The 13,097-nt window shown below is 30.4% G+C and overlaps 1 protein-coding gene and 1 non-coding gene across 2 annotated transcripts in view; one reads left to right on the plus strand and one right to left on the minus strand.

Annotated features, from left to right (window-relative positions):
* Positions 1-383: 383 nt before the first annotated feature.
* Positions 384-455, plus strand: Trnam-cau. Its single transcript has one exon. It is a non-coding gene; the product is annotated as a tRNA-Met (tRNA).
* An 11,832-nt stretch (positions 456-12,287) lies between these two features.
* LOC106109506 (WD repeat-containing protein 47) overlaps positions 12,288-13,097 on the minus strand; it is a 30,065-nt gene continuing 29,255 nt past the window's right edge. The window contains exon 10 of the mRNA XM_013291025.1: positions 12,288-12,640. Within this exon, the coding sequence (XP_013146479.1) occupies positions 12,495-12,640 (146 nt within the window). The 3' untranslated portion in view covers positions 12,288-12,494. The remainder of the gene's footprint in view (positions 12,641-13,097) is intronic.

Below are 13,097 nucleotides of genomic sequence, written 5' to 3' on the forward strand. Positions count from 1 at the left end.
TGGATCCATAAACGAGATTTTAATTTCCGTTCATACATGAATATGTAGAAAAAGTAAATACAATTCTACTAACTTTCAATATTCGTATCATAGTCTATTTACACAAAACAAACAATTTTTATTAGTAAAATGAAACCTATTGGATAGAGTACCGATACAGTTATAGTTTCATATTAGTAAAATCATTTAAAAACACATCGTCATGTTAAAATAAATCTTTAAAACAAAATTTAATAAAAACTAAGGATGAACATCGATTCGCCAATGGATTATAACTCTAAAATGATAAACGACAATTTTAATTTAATGATATTAAACGAGTTATAATCGAAAATATGATGGTGCTACGAGATACCGTAGCAGTTTTTGCTACGAAGTTAAGTAGCGGGGTGGCGCAGTGGAAGCGTGCTGGGCCCATAACCCGGAGGTCCGTGGATCGAAACCACGCCCCGCTATTTTGTCATTTTTTCGAAAATAATTATTGATTTTTACTAATTTTTTAACTAACTTACGTTATAGAAGTTTTTTTTTTAAATTCTTACTGTAAACTCTAAGTTATTTAAATTAAGAAAACCTTTGCTACATATTATTGTTATTTTACAAATATTGTTTTTTTCTTCATGTATTTTAATATGATTATATTTTTCCGTCACGTAGCGAAGTATACAAAGAGCTGTTAAAACAACATATTCTCCCTCTATAGGCATCTACGATGTCAAGAACACTACAAGAATACAGAAGGTGGTAGCTCGCAGCAGGAAATCGCCAAACTAATATATGATTTAATACGTTCCTTACAAAAAATCTTTAATAAATTAAAAGCGACTTTCTATTGTGGTAAATAGAGATGAAACATTTATTTACTGAAATTCTAAACATCTTTGATACACTATCTTACATTATATATAAGCTTCCAATTAAAAAATATCTCGTGAATAGCATTACAATACAAATTTTGCATCAATAAAATAGGTTAAGCTTGATATTATGCTTCCAACATTTAAAGCCATTATTCTGACAAGTTAAGCAATAAATAATTTTACGCGCCATCTGTGTACGTGATACATAGTTACGTTAAAGTTAAAAGCGCTTTCTATCGGTAGCTATTGAAAAGCTCAATAAAATATAAGCCTGAACTACTAAATAATAAAAAAGTGCATAAAGTATCATAGTTTAATCGTACAAAATTATCGAAATATCTTTCCTCGTAAAAAGTGACAATCAGCATTTCGCTAAAATAGCGATCGTAAGTTTTCAATGCGTTACCATAAAGAAGAAAGAGAAGTAGGTGAGTACTTCCACTTCCGCAGACACTAATTCCTATTTCCGTCTATGTATAGAAAAGTAATTAAAACTTCACATTCATTTGATTTATAAATTTATCATGGCACAAATTTAATTTTTCTAATGCCATGAAATCCTAAAACTGTTTGATTTTTTTTCAATACATAAAAAAAGCTTCGAAGCGCAATAAAAGGAAATTTGACAAACCTAAGATTGGCTTGTAATTTCCTTCTCAGAGCTCCATCTCGTTGCGATTATTTCGCACAGGAAAAACAATAACATAAAAATGTATCGACGAAAAAATTTTTTTATCAGAAATAGTTTATTTATAATTTGTAATTTAATTTGTAAATTCAATAGCGTTTATCTATAAACAAATGTTTTAACATGAATAGTGCTAAAATTAATTTCACGCTTCCCCAGAGTTTAATTTCCAATTTATCCGTAAATTGTATTAGTGTGAAATAATAATTAATGCTGTAAATTGTATGTGCCTTAACGAGAAACGTTAACACAATGTACTTGTATATTATAAAATGAATATTGCACATAAGCAATAATAGAGACAATATTAAAATTTATTAAACGCATTAAAGCGCTGATAAAAAGTTATTAACATTACTAAAGTTCTTAGCTACAACATACAAAACTCTAGAGATTATATAAAATTTTATTCACTTTATCAACAATATGAAATTCTGTTAAGTCGTATGTTTTTAATAATTACTGTTAGTTTTTAACACGTAGCAGTGCTACGTTTGATTATGCTACGAATTGATCACAGAAGATTACGACAGTAAGGTGGTATGAATAAAATTTATAACATGCTGTAACATTAAAAATTAGAGACAATTCAAAATACTAAATATCTGTTCCCTAAAAAGGTCTGTTTTATCATGGCTGCTAGGATAAAACAGTACGCCACGTAGGCATTTAATCAATAACGTCCCAATACAATCGTAAAATTAAATAGGAAAGCACACAGCGGGGTGGCGCAGAGGAAGCGTGCTGGGCCCATAACCCAGAGGTCCGTGGATCGAAACCACGCTCCGCTAATACCCACTTTTTTCTTTTTTTTACAAAGTTAATCATTTTAAGAAATAAAATGCTTTAATTTTAACTTGCTGAGACTAAAACAAAATAAAGACTGCATTAAAACATTATTTTTTTCGTCACTAATAGACAATTGAAAAAGCTTTTCGATTGACTTCATAGTGTTTTTTGTATTGCATGAATCTTTGTAGCTTGCAGCTACGAAATTGCTACGCCGTAGTTCTGACGATGTAGGCCTAAGGTTTGTTTTTTCAAATCGATTGACACTTAATCATTATATATTATAAGTAAGACGTGAAATATAACCTTTTTTATTAACATACTTAATTTAAAAACTTAGTAATTAGCCTATGTATTCTTCCAGACCATGTTCTACATCAGTGGAAAATTTCATCATCCGCTCACCAGTTTAGTCTACAAACTCTAACAAACATTCATCCATCCAAACTTTCGCATTTATAATATTAGTAAGTAAAAAGGTTAGTTAAAAATGTCTAAAACAGGTCAAAACCCACCTCATAATCAAATTGATACAATATACAATTTACGGGTACTGATATTAGGAAAGATCAAATATAACGTGATAACAGGTCTGTCACTATACAATAAAGCCTTTTAGTATTATAAGATTAATCCTATTCATCAATATAAAGCCTCTTCATATAATACAAAGCACTTTACACCAAGGCAAGTGCATTGTGTGCACCATAATCACAAAAGATGGATTATATTTGAATTCTTAATTGTCTATTATAAGCCTTCTTAACCCGGTAGTTGCATTAAATAACAGGTGACCAAATTCATAATCTAAGTCTATAAGTAATCACTTATCTTTCACTACTTAAGCTATGAGACACAGCTTTGTGGAATTAAATAGCCTATAATGTTTTCCGTATTCATCGGATATCTATCGGGAAAAGTTTCATGAAAATCAGTAAGTGTTGTCGTAGATCACCTTGACCTAACGCGGACACACGTTCTTATTTTAATCTCATAAGATACTGCGTTTATCTTTTTTGCAACTTAATTTGTGTCAAGAACACAGTCACTAGAACATAACTAGAAATCTAATAGTAATTGATTGTATTTTTTGTGAAGGCAAAACTCATGTATTGTGCCACGATAACTGCTGAGATTGTAAAAGATTGTAAAACATAAGAGAGTTAACATATTCTGATTAATCTGTTTTAGAGAAAAAAAAAATTCAAATGGCAAAGAATTGCACCTTTAACCTTTGTAATGATAAACTATGCAAAATACGCTTCAGACTCTTTAACGTAAAACTAGGGAATTTCTACTATATTTAAAATTATTAAAAAAGAATTATCCAAATAGGTCCACTAGCGGCGGAGTTATGCCTTCACACACATAGAAAAAAAAAAAAAAAACATACAGACGAATTAAGTACCTCCTTCTTTTGGGAAGTTGGTCAATAAACAATAGTTGGTAGTCCGTCAAGTGATACCTTTATTTTTCTATTTATCCCGTTTGAAAAGATATAAAACTGACTAACTCCAAAAAAATACAATTTCATTTCAGCAAAAAAACACGGTCCTTTCATTAGCAATTCACCCCGCAATCTAATGTTACGTAACAAACAGTTATCGCACAGTTGCCCTTCACAGAGGTCAAATAAACTTTTATACACAGTCTGAATCAACAGATATTCAAGATAATAAAACTGTTGTATGACTTTTTAATAACAATAAATCGTATACAAACACGAAATCCGTATGCTTTTCACGATTTCGCTAAACATGCATTACGTACTATTTATCATATTTTAGTAGTCACGAAGCTTACATATTCCTATAGAGCGCAAAAAATTTAATCTTTATTTCTAACATATTTTATTTCACAATCCCTATTCTACTAAAATGCTATTTTATTCTTGTTCATAAAAAACAAAGATACGTTTCCATATTTTCAATAAATATTTTCTTTGTTTTTATTTAATCACCTTTTATAATTGTTAAATCAATCTTTAAGTTAAATCAATATTTAAAAAGAAACGTCTAAATAGAGTGAATGCAGCGGCTACGACAATACGTAGCGGTGCTACGTAAATCCAGTTACATGGACTTACCTAATATGGTTCAGCTTAGCTTGCTTGGTTGATGTTAATGATAACTTTTTGGAAAAAAAATTAAACTTATATAAGGTAATATATAAAATAAAACGATAGAAATTTTGTTTATCATAAAAGATTAATTTTAGTGAAAATTTAAAAACAAAAAAGGGGTTTAGCGGGACATGGTTTCGATCCACGGACCTCTGGGTTATGGGCCCAGCACGCTTCCTCTGCGCCATCCCGCTGTGAGCTTTCGTAGCGAATTTTAGGATCGTATTTCTACAATATTGATTTTTATACGCTTGTTGAATATAAGCTTCATGTATTGAGCGATTCTATTTGTAAGCAACCACGTGACATTTTCCCTATATCAAATATAAGTATTTCGTAGAGAACGAATACTTACTGAGCAAATGACCAAATAACACTGCTTTATATGAAGTATTATAATAAAACTAGGTGAGATAAAGAGGTCACTTCAACATACACAGTTAATAATATTTGATCATATATAAAAGGCGACAGACAAAGAAAAATGTGATTTATTTGTATTTATCGCAGCCAGACAAGCTATGTCGACAAGTTGTGAATATCAAGGTTATTTTTCTACCAAAATATTCCAATAACAAATTATTAAACGACAACATTTACGTAACGCTAACGAAGTCCTATCTTAATAACATTATTTACGCTGTAATAAAATTAGCAATTTTCGACACGAGATCCGTACGTGACCTTTTTAAAGTTTGCGCCAACTCACTGGTTTTTAACCTTAATTACATTTAATATTGGGAAGACAAACATTTTTTCTAACAGTGTTTTCACTGCAGAAACTCATACAAAAACATCTTATCTAGATCTATTTCAATCCTTTGTCCCTTTTCCAATTTATTTAACAACGAATCGATAGGGAGATCTGTAAATTTTTTTACTGTACAAGCGCAATAGAGGACTATTGCGCTTTTAAAATAAAGCACATATTTAGTTAAGCTTTAGCATCTTACAGATATTTGGAAGCTCAACCACTTTGCTGTTTAACAAAATTGAATACTATGTAAAGTGCAGTATTTTTTGTTCTATCTACGAATTGACTTTGGGGCGAACAATAACGATGACGAAGCAAATAAGCTTCACATCATTAATCATAACTGTAATGTACTTGTTACTGATGTTAGCTTCGGAGACTAAATACGTGCGAGTATATAACTACACTCATATTATCTTTTTTAGTATTATAATGTAACGAATAAACTTAAAATTTTCTGAACCGATTTATAAAAACACTACATTATCACAGTACTATAGACTAACAGCCTTACAAATAAACGGTGGTACAAAATTAAACTTAGTAATAAACTGAGTGTAAGTAAAATTTGATACCGCGTTATTTGTGAGGTTCAATGTTTATTACATGCAAAAAATCTTAAATAAAATGTTAAATTTATTAGATGATGTCACGAGCATAAATTAGCGTAAGTCCTAAAGTTTACAGACATAAGGAAATATAGTTTATTGTTTTGAACAATTTGTACATGTATTTTGACGGTTTTAAAACATACATCGAGACATGTTTTGTATTTATATTTTCAAGAAAATCTAAGTGATGCGTGACTCCGTTCGTGTGGAATTACAAAATACAATAGTGAGTAGCCTATGTATTCTTCCAGACTATCCTCTACATACCAAATTTCATCAAAATCCTTTCAGCCGATTAGGCTACAAACTCTAACAAACATAAATCCATCTAAACTTTATAATATTTATAAGATCTCATATCTTTATTCTCTTATTTTTATATATAATACATTTTATATAAAAAAAAAAACATATTATATAAAAAAAATAGAAGTCCACCGGCTGCGGAATCCGATGACCCAAGCAACCAGTGGTCAGGGCTGCAGAGACAGGAACCTCCTCACTAGTCGTGCGGTTTCTAAAATAACCGCCTTTTGAATCGGGCCCTTAATCCAACTGTCTAGCGAGAGCTTCTTGAGGTGTTGGTCGAAGCTCTTCGCTATCAGCCCGTGTGCCGAAACGACTATCGGAATAATGGTAGTCGATTTCACACGCCACATGGCGGTAATCTCGTGAGCCAAATCCAAATATTTTAATAGTTTTTCATTTTCGGCTTAATATTTATAATATTAGTATGAAGTATAACAGTTTGTTTGTAAATGTCAGATGACGCTAATCACATACATTTAAACATTTCGAATAAAAATGTTTCACCTCCGTTAATTAAATTCAGTTTCTGTCTGTGTGCTTATATTTACGGGGTAATAAGAAATGTCATTAACCATTTTTATTGAACTAGAAGTTTACCGATTGTTAAGAGAATCGTAAAAGAGAGATAATAGCTCGACTGTTCTCATATCGATAGATTATCAATTAAAAGTATCACCTAAGTCATTTAAAGAAGAACTTTCTGTGGTATTGTATAATACATTGACCATCAAATATTTCAGTATAAGTGTACAACATTTTGTATAGATTTGTCTTTTGATATGAAACTAGAAACTTTAATATTACATCTTTCAAGTTAGACAGTCCCGCCGGCGTTTCTACAAATTCCGTGCAATGATTCCTCCTATTTGAATCTATATGAGTTTAAAAATACATATAAATTTCGTAACATTAGAACGTTACATACTAAACATTCTACCATCAATTAGTCAATTGGAGAATTATGCTTTTAAATCGTGTTTCATTTTTCCTTTCTTTATAATTTTTACCCGCCATGTCTGCGCTTGATAAAGAAACTGCGTAAGTCGACTGCGTTCTTATATATCTCTAAAGTTCATTGTTAAGACGTCAAAATACATAGTAACAACGATCAATCAATTCAAATGTTGTAATTCTATGTTCTAGACAATCTATTCAATTTAAATCTAAAGAAAAAGTCCTAGGATAGGTATTGCCAAGAAAAGTTTCTGCCTGAATCAAATGAGATATATTTTCCTGTTCTATCGAATAAATCTTTCGCAAACGAAGGCTCCCTCGGGTCATGTTCACATGACAAGCGTAAAGCAAAGAACAGTAAATGTATACGTGACCTCTCCAATCTGGATATTTGACGTGTAACTTAATTTATCACGACTTTCTTAAGATATACTCATAGTCAGTAAAGTAATATCATTATACACATTTTTATCTAAAAACGGAGATATTTACAAAATTCATCTACATTAACAAATTATTTCAAAGCTACTTACATGCCTTTGTTGAGAATAACGCATCCTTGAGCATTGAATATTCAGTTTTTGAATAACACAACAAACTTTATAAATATCTTTTTTACAAAGATGGTCAACTTCAAAGAACAATAACTGAATTTACCTTTAAACTATATAAAAACACGTAATATTGGGTTTTAATAACACTTATCGAAACGACTTTTTCTTTCAATTCGTTATTCTTTATTATCGAATATTTATACCAACGTCGTAAATGTGATAACACATGACATAACTTGCCATTTTAACGACATACGTCTTATTTCAAATAAAGTATTCATTCTTTTAAAATTCAGGTTCTGAATTTATACTAAAGAAGGTTACATTTAAGATACTGACTTTACACTACAATTACATACTAGCTGTTGCTCACGACATCGTTCGCGTGGAACTAAGAAAGTTAGAAAAAAATTGTTACTGGTGATAACTTAATTTGAGTTATTTCAATACATACAAAAGTACAAATCGTACCTCTTTATTAAAATTGTAATTAAATTATTACAAAGGTTGGATATAAGTAAATTATTGAAGTCTTGTTGTTTTTTTGTATCGGTTTGTTTTTTTAGGATGAAAATAAATTATTAAATTTTATTTTAACATTTCTTACTATAGTCCACGACAAACTTTGCCATAGCTCCTTAGTTAAATGTTAGGATATTATATAATAACTGAAATTGATATTGTCAAATACAGTTATTATGTAATGTACGTTTAGCATTTCATAAACTCATAGTAATGTTCACGAATAACGAAAAATGGCCGAATGAAATAATCTTTCAATATGCGATGAACCAGGTTTTTTCACAACGTTACAATAAAGGAAATTTTTATGTAATTTAAACAATTGTAACCTCAAGTTGTACTTTAGTATGGGAAGAATGCAATAGATGCCAATTGTTCAGTGTAATATAGTGGCATGGTATGGAAATATTCCATTTTAAAGCTTGTGGGTTAACACTACTATTCCAATAACTTACATTTTACACTGTATTGTTGAATGAAACTGTAGTCAAAGGACGCCTGTTGTTTTTATTTTCTGCAAATATTGCAGAATAAAAAATAACAGGCGATTCATTTTTAAAAAAATGTCCTAATTACTCGTGTCGTGGTCAAAATTATAATATCCGTCCAATTCGTTTTTACACTTTGTTTCTACTACGTTACACATAAAATTGCAATTTCCTCTAGAAAAGGAAATAAAACTATCAGAGCAGTGTATCTTGATTTTTTGCGTGGCAGTTGCGCTAACGTACTCATAACATCATCGACAAATTGTAAGATATTTGCTAATGTACAGTGGAAATCTACGGTGTGCCACTTCAGAAAAAAATGCCTTGTTCATTACATTCATACATTCGAGACAAACTACGCCTCTTCGTACAAATAACTAATTATACACGATACCAGTGAGTGCAAACAGGAACATAATAAAAAGGAACCAGTCGTGTATCACTAAACAACTTTTTTCGTACAGACACATTTATAAGCTGCGCTGTCATCATCATCATCCCCTTATCCTACTCCCGTAGGGTCGGCGCAACAGGTTTTTGTCCTCCACATAACTCTATCGTACGTCATCTCAGTCATCACTCCCTTTTTGATCATGTCACCTTTTACACAATCCATCCATCTCTTTCTACGTCTACCTCTACCGATGTACCCTTCCACACTCATAACTAACGTTCTCCTTGTCACATGCGCTGTGTAGATTATTATTAAGTTTCGTTTAAAAATGTTGAAACTATAGCTTTTAAGGTTCTAACTGTACAAACATACGGCCGGTAGTTTACTTTACTTATAGACCATTGTTTACTGCGTCTTATGATTATTTCAAACTAACTTTTACCCGCGACTCGGTCCGTGTGGAATTAAAAAAATCAAAAGTAGCCTATGTGTTCTTCCAGACATACTCTACATCTATGTCAAATTTCATCGAAATCCGTTAAGCCGTTTAGGCTACATACTCTAATAAACATCCATCCATCTAAGCTCTCGCATTTATAATATTAGTATGAAGTATAATTTGGAGAGAGTTCGATATTTTCGTAATCACTTAATTTTTAGGGCTAAGTTGACGAAAGGGTAGAAAAAATAAGGCACGATTTCAATAATAAATATTTTAATCTTTAATAATACATATTAACGAAATTCGGTTTAATTAAGATCTCGATTAATACCAACGACGTACGCAAGCGATTCTTGGCTTACATTTTAAACACATAAATCAAAAAGGAAATACATAGAATATGTAATATTTAATACATGCAGAACATAGTGCATACGAACACTTAGCACAAATATAATGATTTTAAGTTATATATTAATTGCTAACAAAACGAAGTATTTCCAAGTTATATTTGTGCGAAGCCTTACACTTAATTGCATTTAACATGTACCTATATCTTATTAAGTAATATTCTTATCCTTAAAAAAGTTTAATAAACAAAAAAAATTAGACATGGAATATAAAAATTAAAACATTAAAGCCAGTATTTAATGGGGTAGAAAAACTTTGATCAACATAAAGTGGGTTTTCACTGATTATTATTTACCTCTGAGAATACATTTTTATAATCTTCCAACAGTGAAAGCCTACGATAATAAAAGACAAATTTAACTTAAATTTAACTGCGTGTAATCTTATTTAACTAGTATTATGACTATTTCAAAGTTGTGACAATATTATCGAAAAAAAGATTTTCATGTATCAAGTTGTTTTTTTTTCTCAGCTATTACTATCATTACATTAATATTAATACTCTAAATTTCGCACCCAGTATAGTCACTAAGTGAGTCCCTGAGTATGTATTTTATACTTCAATGTATTAACGAACACCCTTAGTGACTATTGTCTCTGAGTGACTAAACTACACTACTATTCCCCGTCTTTTCCACCAACAAATATATGTTTCAATATATATGCGTATATTTATTTATTTTTATAGAACAGTTTGAAAAGCGGCATAATAAACTAAGCAAGTATATCAATTACGTATATTAAAATGTAAAATTTTATATATATAAAAATTACTAAGCGTTAAGTTTGAAAAAATTACGTAAAGCTTTATAAGATTTTGCCGATTTATAATTTAAATTGTTCAGAATTTAAGTATTTACTATGCTTAAAGTAATTTAGTTATTTAGTGCAATTTACTTTAATATAAAATATTAGCGATATCGATAGTGTTTATTATAAAGTCTAGATTCTAAACAATAAAAATTACAAGCCATAAAATCCATAACATCGATATTTTTTTAATATGAAGTACAATAAAAATAACCTATCTAATGGTTACCTAATTCATACTTTATCTGAATAATTTATTTTTAACATGCAAGTTACTTATATACTGCAATCAATACAAGTTTGGAATAAAAATAAATTACAAAGAGTCTTGACTCAAAACCCCCAGATATTATATCAGGAGGTAACAACTGAAAAGTTAAAAACTTCAAGTCTTACAAATTTTATCCAAATTAAAAAATATATATTTACAAGATTTTCGTGCTTTTAGCCAAATTAGAACTATAAGATTTCATTTCGTAATTATTTTCTAAAAAATATTCCAAAAAAAGTCAGTTACATATTCAAAGATTCGAGTTAAATATTATTTAATCTAAATAAGTATATTTAAGTGTTTCCACTATATGAAGCACGCGGGAACGCCTTAACTAAGTTATTAAGGGCCTGTCCCACCAAATTGTTAATAGTCTGATAACAATCAAACCTATAAAAGAAAGCAAAAATGACTCAAAATTTCGTCGCGCGATTTTGAGCTAAACTATTTAACTACGTCGTAGTCTTTGACTCCAAAAATCAAACAAAAAAAATGGGACCCACCTGCAAGCATTATCTTTCGGATAAAAAAAGAGTTATCAAAATCGGTCCACTAGCGGCGGAGTTTTGCCGTAACACACATGATGAAAAAGAAAAAAAAACATATCGACGAATAGAGTACCTCCTTCTTTTGGGAAGTAGGTCAAAAATATGAGATGTACGATTTTAGCACTCAAACTAACAGTGATGTCATTTTTAAGCTATCTGAGCCTCTATCAGCCAGTGGTGGGACAGGCCCTAAGTGATATCACTCAATTATATTTTGTTCGAAAAAAATTATAACTTAAAACTTTCACATGATTAATAAGGAAATAATTAAAAGTAAATTGTTAAATAGTTCGGAAATAATACGAGAAATATTTTAAAGGTAAACCAAAGGTATCTCTCAGGTGTGTCAGATAAACTCAGGTGGCCACTTGCTCGTTTGCCACCTTATGTTATAAAAAAAAAATCTAGACGTGATTTAAAAATGTTAAATGAAATAAATACAACCAAATGATTGATGAAAACTAACCAAAATGATTTAAAATTACTTGTATAAATTCGTCAGCTTGGCATTAAAAAAATTAAAGCAAGTAGCCTGTGTGTTCCAGACTATATAAATATATGTCAAATTTCATTGAAATAAAATAGTTTAGGCTACAAACTTTAATATATATCTATCCAAACTTTTGGATTTGTAACATTAGTAACACACCTTGTGTGTATAAATTTCGTTAAAATTGGGATATGTTATGAAGATTTTATTATGTTTAAAATTCAACATAGCCAAACATTTCATACATCGAATTAGTTAAAAAAAAATTATTTTTTTAAAACATGCAAGTCAAAAAACTTCGGAGGCCTTAAGTCCTCTACTCGTCTCTATATTAAGGATTTATTTATCATAGTTATATATTTTGAGATATCAATACATTTATCAGTAATTTATGAGATTATAATTAAAGTGTCTTAAAGTAACATCAAGTTAAATTGGAATAAGGACCAAATTATATAGAGCTCTAAGTGCGTGCTCTTACACTGGTGGTATGGTCCAAAGTACGGCGGTCCTGTCCGCTGACGTGGACAGGAATGAGAAGTCATCCGGATGCCATCTAGCTGATATCACCTTATCAGGATGTCGAGCGACTGGTACACTTGGCATCGCGCACGTTAGATCACCTGAATAACAAAAAAATCAGTATTTAAAATTAAAAAAAAAAACTTACAAAATCGTATTACCTTGTATATCTTCATATATCTTTAGTTACTGATTTAATATATGTCGCAATAAGAAGAAGAAATCAATTTAAATTTAAGTCACAATTAGAACACGAGCGCCGCCGAGCGACTTTTAAAAGAACTTAGATGATTCTGAAAATAGGGATCATTGTGAGAACATTGTTTGAACGATATGAGGTTGGTAGATGGATGATATCCTGACTGAGGAGCATTGTGAATGTGTCCCTGCAATCCGACTGTCCCATGGCCGCCACATGTCATCTCGACTAGTAGCCATTCTGATATCGTGATAGCTCAACCGACATATATAACATATTTAACATGATTTTCATAAAAATAAAGTTATAACCGTAATTATAAAAAAAAACTAATTATTATAATTACAGTTATTACTTTA

The sequence above is a fragment of the Papilio polytes genome, unplaced genomic scaffold (genome assembly GCF_000836215.1).
Source record: "Papilio polytes unplaced genomic scaffold, Ppol_1.0 DF821288.1, whole genome shotgun sequence".
Lineage (NCBI taxonomy): Eukaryota > Metazoa > Arthropoda > Insecta > Lepidoptera > Papilionidae > Papilio > Papilio polytes.